The following is a 17,814-nucleotide window of genomic DNA, read 5'->3' as shown; positions in this document are numbered from 1 at the left end:
ACATACCTCTTTCCGCTCCTTCTGCTACTCCAAATCCAAGCCGCGAATCCGCCAGAATCTACAATTTGGTCGTGTTCACCAAACATTGATTAGTGCATTTGGAATTGGATCCTTAAAATAAAACTTGGCTACCGAAATTTCGGCGCAGATTTCCCTGTAGATACTCCATCCCACCAAGTTCGACTTGGTCAATTTCAATCAACAACCATCCCGGGAATTCAACCCGGCCAAACCAAACTTGAGAACATTCCAATCAACCCACAAAATATTCAAGATAATCCAAACAATATGCTATGAAGCCCAAAACCATCCTTTTCCATAGGAACACAACGATACGTTTCTTCCTTCCAAATTCATAAACTACATCGACGACTCCACACGTTAGCAACATTATTTTCATCAAAACGAGGAACTATGTTCACATCACATTGACTCCCAAAACAGCCCATAACCATTACAAGTTCAACATGAATCATCGGACATTCATTTTCATTATAGAATCTATGACAACAATCGACCAAAACACTAAACAAATTTGGTTCATTCTCCTTTCACAAGGCAGCCACCATTCCTACACAACACACATATATACACGGCCAAGCCTCAATATACAACTCCCATGAACTTTATCCATTTCTACATCACATAATTCATAACATAACAATCAAAATGCTAAATAAACTTAACTCTTCACTCCTATGCCATATAGCCTATACACGGCCTCACACACCAACATCTTCATTTCATGAATTCCATTCATTTCAACACACTATCACACGTCCATAACCATGCATAACATGTAAAAACAAGATCGCACCTTACCTTTTCCTTCCACTCCCATTCGGCTAGGATGTTCCCATAGTAAAAACGAACGGTTTGTTCACTCCAACAACCATTCCATGTTGACGAGGGCCTTCTATTTAGTAAGAAAGCATGAAGAAATATTTTCTCCATGATCAAATCCAAGGGGGCAGTTCGGCCAGCCCCCTCCTCTTTGGCCGTTCTCTCTCTTTTTTTGTTCTTCAACTTTTCTTGACATTTCTTGAATTACAAAATGGTGACTTCCACCTTATTTAGTCATCACATATATATATATATATATATATATATATATATAAGAAATATGGCACATGGCCGGTTGGCCTTTCTCCTCTTCTCTCAAATTTTCTAGATTTTTCTTCCTTTTTCTTTTAATCAAAAGATGACTTATATTATAAGCCTTGGTCCATTCATATAGTCACATAGCCATAAATAATGGGACCCACGTACATATACACACACTCCACAAATATATATAGTATACACTTGTGCCATTTCATGAAAATTATTTCCCAACTTTTAGCCTCCAATTTTTCTTCAACAATCATGCATAAAAGTTTCCAATTCCAAGTTTGCCCTTAAATTTCCATAACAATAATATTTATAAGCGACTCGCGCATTCAACAAAATCGGAAACTAACCTTGTCCTTAACGTTCCGCCATTAACTCGGACTATCCAAATGGGCAAAAATGCGAGGTGTAACATCTACAGCTTACCACCCACAAAAATGCGGATAGGTAGAGGTATCAAATAGAGAAGTGAAGTAAATCTTAGAGAAAACTGTGAATGCCCAGAGGAAGGATTGGGCAATGAAGTTGGATGGCGCCTTGTGGGCATATTGCACAGCCAACAGAACCCCCATCGGAGTTTCTCCTTACAGGTTGGTTTATGGGAAGGCGTGCTATCTGCCGGTTGAGTTAGAGCATAAAGCGTATTGGGCAATCAAAAAGCTCAACCTTGATATGAGCTTAGCGGGAGAGAAGAGGTTGCTACAATTACAAGAGCTTGACGAGTTCAAATTAGGGGGATATGAGAATGCAAAGCTGTACAAGGAGAAGACAAAGAGATGGCATGACAAGCACATACAATATCGTGAATTTGTACCAGGGCAGCAGGTACTACTCTTTAACTCTAGGCTGCGGTTATTTCCTGGCAAGCTAAAGTCCCAATGGGATGGACCGTTTGTGGTGACTAGAATCACACCCCATGGTGCTGTCGAAATACAAACTATGGATGGGGTGCGCAAGTTCTTGGTAAATGGATAGCGTCTCAAGCGATATTGGGGCAGTAACTTTGACAAGGAGAAGGAGCAAGTGCTCCTTGATGATGAGTAGAGAAGGACCTGCATCGTACCGCGACATTAAATCAAGCGCTTCTCGGGAGGCAACCCGAGTTTGTAATGTAACAATTCAAATAAAAGAAAAATATAAAAAGTGTTGTGCCACGACCTTAACTGGGGCGCTGGTTAGGAGGCAACCCAACTTTTGTAGCATATATTTCACGTTTATTCATGTTGCAGGTCTAAGGAAGGAGCGGGGACTCGAAACAAGTGCAAAACATAAAGAATCGAGCTTCAGGTTTGTAGTGTGTTGTTCTTGTGCGTCGCATAACCAACACCTAAGGGGTAATCAGAGACAAAATTTGGCTAAGTTAAAAGTTCAGAGAGGGCTATTTTGTGCTCTGGCCATGAAATGCATAGCCAACGCATGAGTGGTGATCAGAGCCACAATTTTGACTAAGTAAAAAATTCAGAGAGTGGTATTTTGTGCACTGGCTATGAGCCGCATAGCCAGCGCATGATCTGTAATCAAAGTGAAAATTTGGCTAAGTGTAGAGTTCAGAGAGTGGGGTATTGTATGCTAGCCATGCGACACATAGCCAACGCACAGGTCAACCCGGTTCAAATTTTTTTAAACGATTTAAACACGGTCGACCCCCCAATTCCCCCCACTTCTCACAAACCCATTCTCTCTCTCTAAACTCTCCTCAAAACTGAACCTAAGCACAAAAAACCTTCCCCAAATCATCTCCAACCCTCAAGAAATTCATGTGCATCATCTCATATCTCAACACAGGTAAATAATCTTCATATTTCATCCATGAGATCCCGTTCCCTTTTCCCCCTTTGTGTTGGATTTTGAGATTAATAAACTAACTTTTATGGGGTTGGGCGAATTTGGGTGGGGATTTGGTGTTGTTGTGTTTGAAATGGTTGTTAGATGCTACAAAAATGATTCCCAAACAAAAGAGAGGGTTCTTCAACCCTCCATTGTTGCAAAACTCAAAGGGATAGTTCTAGGCCCACAAGGTGTTTGACAAAATTCCTAAACCAAGTTTCTTGTGATTTTTGTGAAGTCTTGAGTAGCAATTGAACTTGAAACACATTCGAAACCTTGGGCATCACCATTAACACCCATAAGTCAAAAAACACTAGAAGTGAAGGGTGAACCACCAACCTAGGTCCTCAAACATGATTTCCCTTGTCTTGTAGTATAGTTTTCTTTAATTTTTTTTTTTTCTAGTTTAAGTTAGTTAACTTCTTTGTTTCAAGTTTTGTACCTTAGTTTGAAGTAGGTGTGGGGGAGGTTCACCCTTGGTTGTGCTAAAAAGTGAAAGAGTGGAACTCTAATTCATGAACACTCGACTTGAAATAAGTATGGGGTCCTGGGTTTAATTTGCAAATGAAGTTAGAAATTTGTGTTATAAACCTCTGCTGGTACAATGGTGAACAAAGGAAAGGGTAAAGTTGATGAGTCGGGCCCCTCGTAAGGTTCCAAGAGGGGTAGAGGGGGCAAGGCTACCCCAACAAAAAAGGGTTCTACCACCCGCAGTAGCAAGCAACCTGTAGTCCCCATTCCTCAAGCTTCTTCCCAGAGGCCTCGTCTCACCTTCGTAGGGTCTGGTTTGGAAGAACAATGGTACAAAGATTTCCCTCTAACTGATGGATATATTCATGAACGGCCTGTCAACAAGGTGGCATTAAAGAAGAATTTTAGGGGATTTACAACCAAATAATTGAAATGGACTGGGGCTCTGTATTTGACAACCCAGGGCTGGTGAATATTGACATGGTTTTAGAGCTATACAACAACATCATTTTTGCAAGAACAGAGGGTGGCGAGCCCTATCCTTCTATGAAATTAAGAGGTGAATGGGTGTCGTTAACAGCATCCACTTTGTGTGCACAATTGGGAGTTCCTGACCATCCCGTGGAACCATTGCTCGAGTGCATCAAAAGGCCTGACTATAAGGCCATTCGAGAAACTTTATGTAGGCTAGATTCCTAGGCCAAGTGGGCTAGATATAGATAGTACTCGAGGAAGCACAAGACACTGCTAATGGGTGATTTTATGAAGGAGGCCCAAATGTGGCTAAGGCTGCTAAACTACCATATCATGCCACTTGACCATTTCACTACTATGCTGAAGGAGAGAGTGGCCATTGTGTACTTCTTCTTGATGGGGCAACCTGTCAACATTGGGTATTGGATGCTTCAGGATATGATTCACATCAGGGAGGGCAAATCCCTTAAGCTTAGCTTTGAGAACACACTTACAGCATACTTGAGGAGGTTGGCCCCTCATTTGGAGAGGAAACATGACGGGGTTCTTGAGTGCCCAAACAATGTGATTGACATCTCTAATTTCAAGTCTCCTGATCAGTGCACTAAGCTCAACTTGACTCCAGCCCAAGAACGATCGGCCCAATCTACTGTGCTAGCGCAACTTTACAAGATTTCGATGATGGCTTGTGATCACTTCGAGTTAGATGTCTCGAGTGTGCTTACGGAATGCCCTCACACCACTTACTCACGGGTTCTCGTTGGAGAGGAGGGTAAGTGTTATATCCGGCAATTTCGCGTACTTGGAAAAGTGGAAATAACCTCGATTGTAAGGAATAAGGTCATGTTTGAATTTTTCTTAACATGTGTATGCCGGTTATGGAAGTTTGAATGCGGAAACATTGGAGAAGGCCTAAGGGCAAAATTGGAATTTTGGGAATTTGTTTCGGGAATTGCAAAATATGATTCATGGGAAATTGGGCTCAAATTAATAAAAGAAATTGAGGCCCAAATCTTGAAGGGTGGCCGGCCAACATGGCCTTGGCCCAAACCCATTTAAGTTGTCATGTGCCAACCATGTGACACACTAATACAAAGGGGGTTATATATGAACTCAACCCCTTAGAAGTTTCAAGAAAAATCATGATAAAAGAAGAAAAAAATGAAGGGGAGCATTCGGCTCCCAAAGAAAGAAGAGGAAAAAAAAAGAAGAAAGAAAAATTCTCAAGCTCTTTGGTTCCATCTAAAAATCTCATCCTTCTTGAATTCTTGATAAGTTCAAAGCGCTCTTCAACATGGTATAATTATTTATGCGAGAAAGTCATGTTTGCGGCAAGTTGGAATTTCAAGAAAAAGGTAAGAATTTATTCTTTTGTGTTATGGAACAAGTATATGTGTTATGATGATAGGAATTGGATGAGAATTATGGAATAGTGGTGTGTGTGCATGGCGTGTGTGTGTGAAGCATGTATGGCCGTGAGCCATGTTGGAGGAAGGAGAGGTGAAATTGATTTTATTTAGTTTGTTAGTTGTGTTGTATGACATTTGTGATGTAAATAAGTCATAAACGATTCGAATTGGCATTGAAATTGGCATGTATGTCATTATGGAATATTTGGTGTGTTCATAAAGTTCTATGTAAATGTGGAAGAAAGATGTGAATCATGATTATGGTTGATGAAATTGGAAGATGGAAATATATTATGGGTATGTATGTTGGAAATTAGAAATTTTGGATGAATTATCGTTTGATGGAAAACTTGTATATTTTGAGGAATAATGAGAAAAGCGTACGAAATGTATTTGAATGGCCTTGAATTAGTAGATAAATATGAAAACGTCGATATTGGATTGAAAGTGTGAAGTTAGAATGGAAGTTAATGCATTATGTAGAAAGAAAGACTATTTGTGTTAATATGTGTTTTGTAGCGATTATTGATGTTGTTGTTAGGTTGGTTGTTGTCATTTAAGCCGAGTTTAATGCTCGGGGATGTTGGATTTATAGGGGAGATGCTGCCCAAATTCTTGCAGACAAGTAAGGGCTAAGAATAAGCTCCCTAAAGGCATATGATTTATATTTGGTGACTTTGACCATTTGCAGATTCTGGGCGAAACGGGATTCGAGTTTAAGCGAGCATAAGACGTCCGTAAGGTATGTAAAGCCGACCTTTTCTTCAATTGGCATGTCCTAGACTTACTAGGCTGAGAACGGAATCTCGGGACTAATTTTGCTCCTGGAAATCCCAGTTTGATTTTGCATACTATTCATTCGCCGCATTTGAACTATAATCTTTGTATTTGGTTGAAAGAATGCTTAAACCTCCATAACTTCCGCAAATGTATCCGAATCGCTTTGAAACTCTCACAAATGTCCTTATGGATCCCAATGTTTGAAATTTATGTCTGCCGCCTCGACTTGACCCGAGGTGGGCCCGCAAGTCCCGAGACTTCCTTTATTTGATTTGTTTGGTTCGTTTCCGTATGATATGAAAGGAAAATGTTTGTCTATGACTCCAAGGTCGTTAGAAATGTCCTATAATGTTATCTGAATATCCCTCACTACGAATGATACGAAATTTCTCAAAGAATGACCTATGATGTGTTTTTGGGAAAAACTGATGATTTAAAAAAAAAGGGTCCGCAACTTTTGTATGTAAATCCCGATTAGCTCGATACTCATTTTGAGCCTCCGAAGTTAATATATATGTATATAAGATTAAGCGTCAAATCCTGGAACTTACTTTTGATATGCATATGGTTTCTGCACTACTCTGCTCGTGCCAATGGTTATGATTTCGTTCACCGGTACCCGGGCCGGTTTTGTGATCGTGCGCATTATGACACATTCGGCAGTATGATGTGTTACGGTTTTCGAGACCTCGCCATAGGGCCGGTTACCGTTTATGGTGTTATGATGTGATATGGCATCTGATATATTCGATGATTTGATGTGTGTGATATTATGATGTGTTCGGAGATGTACGGAGATTTGAAAACTTACGGAGTATGATGTGTTGTGGCACCGGCGTCGGGGGGTGACCACGTTCTGAGCGTTATGCATGATTTTTATTTGCATTACGTACATTTGCATTCCGCACAGTTTGATACGTTACTTCGTATTTGTTTCGTATCCTCGACTCCGATTATGATTTGGATTACTTGTACCTCTCGCTTTACATACTCGGTACTTTTTCCGTCGACCCCCTTTCTTCGGGGGTGCGTTTCATGCCGCGCGGTACAAGCGCTCGGTTGGGTGATCCCCGGTTTAGGCTATCCATTCTGCTACTTTGAGTGCTTCCCTCGATCCGAGCCCATATTTGGTATATATGTTTTGCTATGCACATCCCGTATGTTTGTGACTGTTCGGGTACGGCGGGGCCACGTCCCGTCATATGTTCGTATGTTACGTTACCGTTTGTAGAGGCTCGTAGTCATATTTGTGGGTCATGGGTCCGGTCATTCGTATGTGATTACGTTTTGCGTCCTTAAGCGGCCCGAACGCTACTATGGCCGATATGGCCCATATGTTTGTATGTATGTGTGTGTACGGGCGATGTGCATTCCGCCAGTTTTGATTTTGATCTGATGATTCTGCACGGGCGACCGCTTAGGACAAAGATTCGTTTACGTATTTGTATGACGTTTGCTATCTGCTATCGGTACGACTAATGTCCGTTGAATTTGGATATGTCCTAATATGACAATTTGGTTCGTAAGTTTGTTTGGGTGCCTAAGTAAGGCACCAGTCACGGCCCACGGGGCTGGGTCGTGACAAAAGTGGTATCAGAGCGGTTTGTCCTCGGAATGTCTACAGGCCGTGTCTCGTAGAGTCTTGTTTATCGGTGTGTTGTGCACCACATCTATAAACAGGAGGCTACAGGACATTTAGGATGTTGCCTTTCTTTGGATCTTAGATTGTGCGATAGAGCCAGCCGTAGGAAACGAATCCCTTCCTACTAACCTTTGATTTCAAATTTCGAAGGACGGTATCGACGGAAGACGGTGACCGATGATATTGGAAACTATACAATACACAGGTAAGCAATGGTATGTAAGATATATGTTGGGGAAGTCATTTAGAGTATGATTGAAATGTAAAGTTGAAGGTTAAAAGGGAAAACAAATAGGAAATTGCCACCGGTGCCGTTTGAATTATGTATGTAAGGTAAGTCTCGACATCTTCATATTTTTTTACTTGAAATTATTAGCCTGGTGTGGCTATGATACGATATGATACGTATGTATATATGTTGGCCCTGTGAGGCATTTTTGGTATTTTCTAACGTGCGGATGTTGGGGTAGTAAGAAATACGGAACCCCGCCCAAATTTTTCCAAAATTATGGAAAGGAAATTGGAGTATGTGGAATGGTTAGCAACCTTATAGAGGTCGCGTGAGTTGCGACGGATTAGATTAGTGAAAAGAAAGAGGAGCAACGCAGCTTTGAAATTAGAGTAAGTTGGAGTAAGTGATTGGAAATGTCTTGTAAAAGAAATGACAGATATATATATGTACATGTATGTGTAGGAGAAATTGTGACAAGCTTTAGTTTAAGGAAATGATAGTAGGGTTGCGATAAGAATGTGGGCGGAAAAAGAATTGTGATAGACATGAACGTATGCATAAGACAGTAGTAGGGTACTCATGATAGGATTGATCAAAAAAAAAAGGGGGAAAGGAAAGCCGATGGCCCAATGGTTCTAAGTAATGGTGATTGAGACGTTTTCGTTATCAGCAAGAATTGAAGGACCCAGAATGAAAAGAAATTATATATATATGTGAACGGAAGTGGGCATCGGGATCTAAGGAAGTAAATTAAGAATCGTACGGTTAGAAAGATAAATGACTTTCTTTAGAGCGGAGTGGGACCCGCTACGAGAACTCCCCGAAGATCCGCTAAGATCCCGATTTGCCCTAAATTATGTGACAAAGGTCATGTGGGACAGTTGACGCAATTGTATTAGCATTAACATATCAAAACGCACAAAAGTTTCGAGGTTAAGCGTGCTAAGGCCAGAGCAATTCTGGGATGGGTGACCCCCCTGGGAAGGATACAAAAATTTTCACAATTATAGGTATAAGAAATAAATGGAAATTTGGGGTAACCTAAAGGAAAAGCAAATATGTGAAGTAGCTAGCATCCCTACAGGAGTCGCACAGACCGAGGCGGACTAAATGGGTGAAAAGAAAAAAATGCAATACCGCTAGAAAAATTGGGCGAAATTGTATAGCGGTTGGAGACGCCGCAAGAAAGATAGTAGAAAATGTATAGGTATGTGTATGATTTTCCTCTGGCAACCATATTGACTAAGATGCGAGTCTCAACAACGAATGTTGCAATAAATGGAAGGCATTATTAAACGAGACACATGGGACAAAGCGGGAGGTAGGGCACAAATGTTACCAAATGGATAGACCTTGATTACGCTACCAGCTAAGGTCAAAAAGAAAATTCTAATACGACGATGTTTGGAAAGAAAGTGAGTGGGTAAAAGGGGTTCGAATGGGAATTTGGAAACATCGCGAATGGGTATGTGGTAATGACATTTTTGCGGTAAGACAACGATGATAAGGAAATGTTATGTATCAAAAGTATAAGAGAGTAAGAAAGGGCCTAAGGGCTATTATACAAGACCATCGAAATTTTCATAAGGACATAAACCTAATTGCTGTAGCCTATCGAGTGTTTTGATGAAATAATTTGGGGCACGAAGACCAGAGTGAGTAGGGAAACGTTGACAAGGGAACTTCCGTAAACCCCGAAGCATTAGTGGAAGTGGTCTGACTTTGATTGAAATTTTGTATGCCATACTTCTGCACCTCCAATTTCGATGAAGCTTTGTTTACTATGCCTCTGTACTTCCGAATCTGAATACGTTTTGTCTGATATACTTTTGTACGTCCGACTCTGACGGCAAATTTGTCTGATATATTTCTGTACGTCTGACTCCGATCACGGATCTGTCTGGTCTACTTCCATACGTTTGACTACGACTATGGACCTATCGATATAGTTCGGTGTATCCGATGCGATTATGGGTCATCCGATATGCTTTTGTACGTACGGCTCCGATTTTGAATGCTAAGCTAACGTTGGATTATGCTTCGTCATCGTCGTACTTTTGTACTTCGATTCGGGATACGGCTCCGTCCGACATCCGTCGATCTTCCGGTTCGATAAAGATTACGTTCGTCATATGTCCTATTTAAGATTATGCAAACCGTTGGACTGATAAAGATTTTGAGCAGCCCTAATACGGTAATATCAAAGAATGATGGAAGGAGTTGGAAAAGAAATGCCCTTACAAGTGCTCCCCGACTCATCCTGATTTACTATGAGACTAATTTAACATTCGAGGACGAATGTTCTAAAGGGGGGAGAATGTTATATCCGGCAATTTCGCGTACTTGGAAAAGTGGAAATAACCTCGATTGTAAGGAATAAGGTCATGTTTGAATTTTTCTTAACATGTGTATGCCGGTTATGGAAGTTTGAATGCGGAAACATTGGAGAAGGCCTAAGGGCAAATTTGGAATTTTGGAATTTGTTTCGGGAATTGCAAAATATGATTCATGGGAAATTGGGCTCAAATTAATAAAAGAAATTGAGGCCCAAATCTTGAAGGGTGGCCGGCCAACATGGCCTTGGCCCAAACCCATTTAAGTTGTCATGTGCCAACCATGTGACACACTAATACAAAGGGGGTTATATATATGAACTCAACCCCTTAGAAGTTTCAAGAAAAATCATGATAAAAGAAGAAAAAAAAAATGAAGGGGAGCATTCGGCTCCCAAAGAAAGAAAGAAAGGAAAAAAAGAAGAAAAAAAAAATTCTCAAGCTCTTTGGTTCCATCTAAAAATCTCATCCTTCTTGAATTCTTGATAAGTTCAAAGCGCTCTTCAACATGGTATAATTATTTATGCGAGAAAGTCATGTTTGCGGCAAGTTGGAATTTCAAGAAAAAGGTAAGAATTTATTCTTTTGTATTATGGAACAAGTATATGTGTTATGATGATAGGAATTGGATGAGAATTATGGAATAGTGGTGTGTGTGCATGGCGTGTGTGTGTGAAGCATGTATGGCCGTGAGCCATGTTGGAGGAAGGGAGAGGTGAAATTGATTTTATTTAGTTTGTTAGTTGTGTTGTATGACATTTGTGATGTAAATAAGTCATAAACGATTCGAATTGGCATTGAAATTGGCATGTATGTCATTATGGAATATTTGGTGTGTTCATAAAGTTCTATGTAAATGTGGAAGAAAGATGTGAATCATGATTATGGTTGATGAAATTGGAAGATGGAAATATATTATGGGTATGTATGTTGGAAATTAGAAATTTTGGATGAATTATCGTTTGATGGAAAACTTGTATATTTTGAGGAATAATGAGAAAAGCGTCTGAAATGTATTTGAATGGCCTTGAATTAGTAGATAAATATGAAAACGTCGATATTGGATTGAAAGTGTGAAGTTAGAATGGAAGTTAATGCATTATGTAGAAAGAAAGACTATTTGTGTTAATATGTGTTTTGTAGCGATTATTGATGTTGTTGTTAGGTTGGTTGTTGTCATTTAAGCCGAGTTTAATGCTCGGGGATGTTGGATTTATAGGGGAGATGCTTTGCCCAAATTCTTGCGACAAGTAAGGGCTAAGAATAAGCTCCCTAAAGGCATATGATTTATATTTGGTGACTTTGACCATTTGCGATCCCCGGGCGAAACGGGATTCGAGTTTAAGCGAGCATAAGACGTCCGTAAGGTATGTAAAGCCGACCTTTTCTTCAATTGGCATGTCCTAGACTTACTAGGCTGAGAACGGAATCTCGGGACCAATTCTGCTCTTGGAAATCCGAGTTTGATTTTGCATACTATTCATTCAACAAGCATTTGAACTATAATCTTTGTATTTGGTTGAAAGAATGCTTAAACCTCCATAACTTCCGCAAATGTATCCGAATCGCTTTGAAACTCTCACAAATGTCCTTATGGATCCCAATGTTTGAAATTTATGTCTGCCGCCTCGACTTGACCCGAGGTGGGCCCGCAAGTCCGAGACTTCCTTTATTTGATTTGTTTGGTTCGTTTCCGTATGATATGAAAGGAAAATGTTTGTCTATGACTCCAAGGTCCGTTAGAAATGTCCTATAATGTTATCTGAATATCCCTCACTACGAATGATACGAAATTTCTCAAAGAATGACCTATGATGTGTTTTTGGGAAAAACTGATGATTTAAAAAAAAAGGGTCCGCAACTTTTGTATGTAAATCCCGATTAGCTCGATACTCATTTTGAGCCTCCGAAGTTAATATATATGTATATAAGATTAAGCGTCAAATCCTGGAACTTACTTTTGATATGCATATGGTTTATAACTACTCGCTCGTGCCAATGGTTATGATTTCGTTCACGGCACCGGCCGGTTTTGTGATCGTGCGCATTATGACACATTCGAAGCGGTATGATGTGTTACGGTTTTAGAGACCTCGCCATAGGGCCGGTTACCGTTTATGGTGTTATGATGTGATATGGCATACGATATATTCGATGATTTGATGTGTGTGATATTATGATGTGTTCGGAGATGTACGGAGATTTGAAAACTTCGGAGTATGATGTGTTGTGGCACCGGCGTCGGGGGTGACCACGTTCCCCGAGCGTTATGCATGATTTTTATTTGCATTACGTACATTTGCATTCCGCACGGAGGTTTGATGCGTTATTCGTATTTGTTTCCGTATCCTCCGACTCCGGTTATGATTTGGATTCTTGTACCTCACTTACATACTCGGTACTTTTTCGCATCGACCCCCTTTCTTCGGGGGCTGCGTTTCATGCCGCGCAGGTACAGGCGCTCAGTTGGGTGATCCCCCGGTTTAGGCTATCCATTCTGCTACTTTGGAGTGCTCCCCTCGATCCGGAGCCCATATTTGGTATATATGTTTTGCTATGCACATCCTGTACGTTTGTGACTGTTCGGGTACGGCGGGGCCCTGTCCCGTCATATGTTCGTATGTTCTGTTCTGTTTGTAGAGGCCTGTAGTCATATTTGTGGGTCATGGGTCCGGTCTGTTCGTATGTGATTCTGTTTTGCGTCCTTCGGCCCGAATACTACTATGGCCGATATGGCCCATATGTTTGTATGTATGTGTGTGTACGGGCGATGTGCATTCGCCGGTTTTGATTTTGATCGATGATTCTCGCACGGGCGACCGCTTAGGACAGCATTCGTTTCTGTATTTGTATGACGTTTCTATCTGCTATCGGTACGACTAATGTCCGTTGAATTTGGATATGTCCTAATATGACAATTTGGTTCGTAAGTTTGTTTGGGTGCCTAAGTAAGGCACCAGTCACGGCCCACGGGGCTGGGTCGTGACAGTAAGTTACCAGCTGATGAGGATTTGTGCTCCGTTGACCTCATAGCAGCCGAGATGGAGGAAGGTAATGAATAAGAATCACAAGCACAGGATATTGATAATGAGGAGGAAGAAGAAGCCAAGCCGTCTGATGGCGAGGCTGAGTATGATAAGGATGATGACTGGGCCCTAGTGGGCCCTAGGAAGTATTTCTTGCCTTACTTTATTTTTAATTATTCCATCTACAAGCTTCGAGGGAAAAGCATGATTTAAGTGTGGGGTGGGAAATATGTCCCTTGTAACAAAATTTTTGAGGTTAAGGATGGTGATCAATTTGCCGTAGTTTTTTTTTTTGTTAGTTGTTGAGTCTTAGAGTCGAAAAAAAAAAACTCAAAAAGATTTCTAGTTTTCTTGATTTAGGTTTTCTTTATAGCTTCTTGAGTCCTTCTTTATTGACACACACCATCCACCCCAGTGAATTTTCTTATGGTCTCGGTTCTTTCCCGGGGGGAGGGAGGGGGGGGCTTTGAACCGGGATGGTTTTTTTTAGTTTTTGTAAAATAGTCGTAGGAGTCAAGCCTATTAGACCACTTGAATGCTAGGTGCTCGGGTTAGGTGGAATGTTAAAACCATGAGCTGTTCTTGATGATTTTTAAAAGCATGCATGAAAAGAAGTAACCTCTCTCGAAACACTTTTGTAGTAAAGTGCATTGACTCATGTATGACCCACTTGGCATAATGTGTAATAGTTGCTTGATTTGAGAGTTGTACGAATCTGTTTTGTATTGATTGTGTGTTGTGTGTGATGTGAGGAAACTCTTGTATGATTTATGCTGGATATTGATGACTAGAACTTGCTCGGTGTGTTCGTGAAGCGAAATTGAGTAAGAAGTTTAGTAAGTGATCTAGGCATTTTTTTGTTAGCCGAATTTTGAAAAGTTGCTTGCCTACCCTTTGTGTGTATATATATATATATATCCCTAGTCAACCCCGTTGAACCTTTAGCTTTTTCTTTTGACACCGGCCAATTGGCCTACCCCGTTGTTCTTTTTGACCAATATTTGATCCCTATTTACTCCTTGGGCACTTTTAATTGCTAATTAATGGAATTGGAGTTGGGATGTGAAATTAAGGGAGGGTCTGTTGAATGAAATTGAAATGAAGTCTATTGGTGTACTTGAATGTTTTTGAGTGCTAGTTAGTGGAAAATATAATCGTAAAATGCAAAAAAAAAAAAAAAAAAAAAAAAAAAAAAAAGATAGAAAAGAACTGAAAAACAGAAAATAGAAACTTTCTAGTTAGTCGTTTGCTTTCTTAGTATTCTTTCCCACTAGCTTGTCGAAAATAGGATGGTGCTTAAAGTTGAGAAAATAAATGGGTGTTGATGGGATAGAAAGTGTAGCTTATGGTTGAAAGTTATGGTTGATGAAGGATTGTACAAAATGAACTATGTTGTAAGGTATAACAAGTGCTTAGAGAGGTTAGTCACTATTTCCAAAATATATCCTACCAGTCCCTTAGCCTACATTACAACCATACAAGTCCTAAGTGATCCTAAATTCATATCACTCTAATTTGCGGAAGGGTTACACTAAGGATAAGATTATGGTTCTTCATGTTTGAGCATTGGATATTCTTGGTGAGAGTGAGCGATATTGTTTGCTTCTTATGTCCGTTGAAATAACGTCATTAACTTTGTGTGAAATATGGACAACTCTCTTTTGGGTGAGGGCACATAATCGATAGGATATGGGTAAAGTATTACTACTTGGTAAAGTAGCATACGCGTAGTATTTTGAGTGGTGTCTAGAGTCATATGCTTGTTTTTAAATAGATCGTTCTTGAGAGGTCTGGTTGCTAATATTTTGAAATTTGAGAAAATGGTTGTTTTGAAGCATTTGGCATGACTTTTGAGAGAATTGGCTCAATGTCTGTGTTTTAATGCGACTTCGAAACTTTTATATCCGTCGAATCCTGATGTAGACCTGTTTGAGTGGCATGGCTATGTAAAGTACTAGGGAATATTTGATAAGTGGTTACTCCAGGGCGAGCAAAGTCTAAGTGGGGGGTGTTGATATTTGGCACAAATATCTAGATTTATTATCATACTCACTCTAATTCTTAGCACTTTAATCGTAATTTTTAATATAAATTGTTGTATATGAGCTTATGTTGGTATGCTTGTAAGAATAGGTACAACAAGGACCAATGAAGGGTATTCCAAGCATTTTTTGATTGATTCCGAGGCTGTGCACGTTGGTTGAATGTTGGGAAGGAAATTCCAGTGCTTGAAGGCAGAATCTGACCACTGAAGGGTCTCATGTGCTGGCCATCCGCCGCACACCCAGCGCACAAAAACCCCATCTCTGAATCTCAGGAAGGCCATGCACTGTGCATGCGCCGCATGAAGGATGCACGAAGGACGTCATGCGCTAGCCATGCGTCGGACAACCAGCGCACGATGAGCGTCAGCTCTCCTAATTTGATCGGGATTGGACCAGCTTATCCACTATTTTCCCCTAGCTTATACATACTCGTTTTTAACATTAGAATTATGGCTTAGATGATTTTTGAGACTTGTGAAATTCTTTCTAGGTTTTATTCCTCTTCTCTTATTTTCTTTACATTGAAACCCTATGTTATTCATGCATTCTAGCTTCCATTCTCGAATCATATGTAACTAAACACCTTAATTCTGGGATTGTGGTTTAGCCATGAATAATGACGTTTGACAAGTATTTTAATCTTAGTAGTGTGTTCGTAAGCAATTGTTTATTTACTTCAGTGCTTAATTGCTTGATTATCTACGCAACAGTTGAGTTCTATTTGCTAATTTATAGATGTGCTTGGGAAAGACGTTAGTTTCGAGAAGGAGTAAAGAGATTGTGATCTGATTATCCCAATAGTTGGACTAGGATTTGTGACTAGGATAGGAATATACATAATTACCGCAATCAATTACATACTGTGCTCTTATTGCGTTCTTGATAAGTCAATACCATAGGAATATAGGAGGCGAATTATCTTGAATCGGCGAGTAGTGGTTAGGAAAAATACTACAAGATTAATAATCCGATTAATTAGCAATTGTCAAAGTTACTAAGATAGGATACTTGAATGACTAAATAGGATTGGTAAACCAACCACGACCCTGGAATATTTCTATAATCTTGATAAAAGCAACTCTCAAAGATGTTCGTAGCACAATTCTATTTTACATTGTTAGTTATTTAGTTTTCAGCATTAAGTTACAAAACAAACAAAGCTTTTGTTCATTACTTGCATAATTAGTAGCAATAGTTTATTTTCATGAAAGTATTGATAATAAGTCTCTGTGGGTTCGACATCCGGATTTATATAATCACCATATTACTTGTACGACCACATACACTTGAGTGTGCATTTTGACGCAACAAGTTTTTGGTGCCGTTGCCGGGGACTTAAAAATCAATTATTTTAACCAGAGTAAATTGTATTGCTTTATTTATCCAAGTATTAACGTCTTGATCTTAGTTGCTACTTTATTGCAGGTATTTTAATCGAATGTGAAGGACTGCGAGTCAAAACAATCTTGAGGAATTCGATCCTGAGCCTGAATGTACTTTCAACCGGCACAGGAGAGACTTGAACTTATTGCAGAATCCACAGGCTCTAGCCGCATTACCTGTGGTCATGGCTAATAATCCACCGGTGAAAGTGCGAGAGGTTGCAGCGCCTCGTGTGGCAGATGTAACTTCAAGCATTGTCAAGCCCACCATCGAAGGGCACTTTGAGCTAAAGAATCCTATGATTCAGGTAATTCACTCTAGTGGGCAATTCATGGCCATGTCACACGAGGATCCTCAGCGTCACATCCATACTTTCTGCAGATTGTTGATACTTTTGCTACTAGAATGGTCACTAAAGAATATGTGTAGCTAACACCATTCCCCTTCTCTGTGTTAGGGAATGCAAGTAACTGGTTATTAGCAGAGCTCGCAAATTCTATCACTACGTAGGATGATTTGGCGACAAAATTCTTGACAAAGTTCTTTCCACCAACAAAGACAGCTCGCCTCCAAAGGGAGATCAGGTCATTCAGGCAGAAAAATGGAGAAAATTTGTATCAAACGTGGGAGAGGTTCAAAGGTCTTCTCAGAGACTATCCTCACCACCATCAGACGAAAGAAGTTCTGGTACACACATTTATTGAGAGTCTGGATGCCCAACATAAGTCATCTCTAGGCACTGCTGCAGGAGGGCAGGCTCTTGATCTGAGTTACTTCATGATGTATTTTATAGGATTGAAGTACCATTTATTCTTGTATGATAGTCTAGGCCATAAAATTGCTTTGTTCGTTTGTCTTCTTACCTAAAAACTTCTCATACCCCTTTGAGTTCTACTGTGTCTGCATAAATGCAAAAGTGATAAAAATGTGTTGACTAAATCAACTAGGATTCAGAAATTATTTTTGAGCGGTGTGTGAATTGAAATAAGAGTGTCCTTTCTTTAACATGACTAAAAAATGAGTTTGCTTGATTTGCATTCAGATGGCTTCATATGAAGCTTTATATGGGCGGAAATGTAGAT

General features: G+C 40.0%; 1 protein-coding gene and 1 pseudogene across 1 annotated transcript; one reads left to right on the top strand and one right to left on the bottom strand.

Moving 5' to 3' along the window:
• Positions 1 to 1,629: 1,629 nt before the first annotated feature.
• On the top strand, positions 1,630 to 2,085 carry LOC132053671 (uncharacterized). Its single transcript, XM_059445784.1, has one exon. It carries the CDS (start codon positions 1,630 to 1,632, stop codon positions 2,083 to 2,085), a length of 456 nt encoding a protein of 151 aa, XP_059301767.1.
• Positions 2,086 to 17,304: 15,219 nt separating this feature from the next.
• LOC132055023 (small nucleolar RNA R71) lies at positions 17,305 to 17,401 on the bottom strand (annotated as a pseudogene).
• Between the last annotated feature and the right edge of the window lie 413 nt (positions 17,402 to 17,814).

The sequence above is a fragment of the Lycium ferocissimum genome, chromosome 4 (assembly GCF_029784015.1).
Source record: "Lycium ferocissimum isolate CSIRO_LF1 chromosome 4, AGI_CSIRO_Lferr_CH_V1, whole genome shotgun sequence".
In the NCBI taxonomy this organism is placed as follows: domain Eukaryota; kingdom Viridiplantae; phylum Streptophyta; class Magnoliopsida; order Solanales; family Solanaceae; genus Lycium; species Lycium ferocissimum.
The sequence above is the reverse complement of the archived record's forward strand: the minus strand, read 5'-3'. Positions and strand labels throughout refer to the sequence as shown.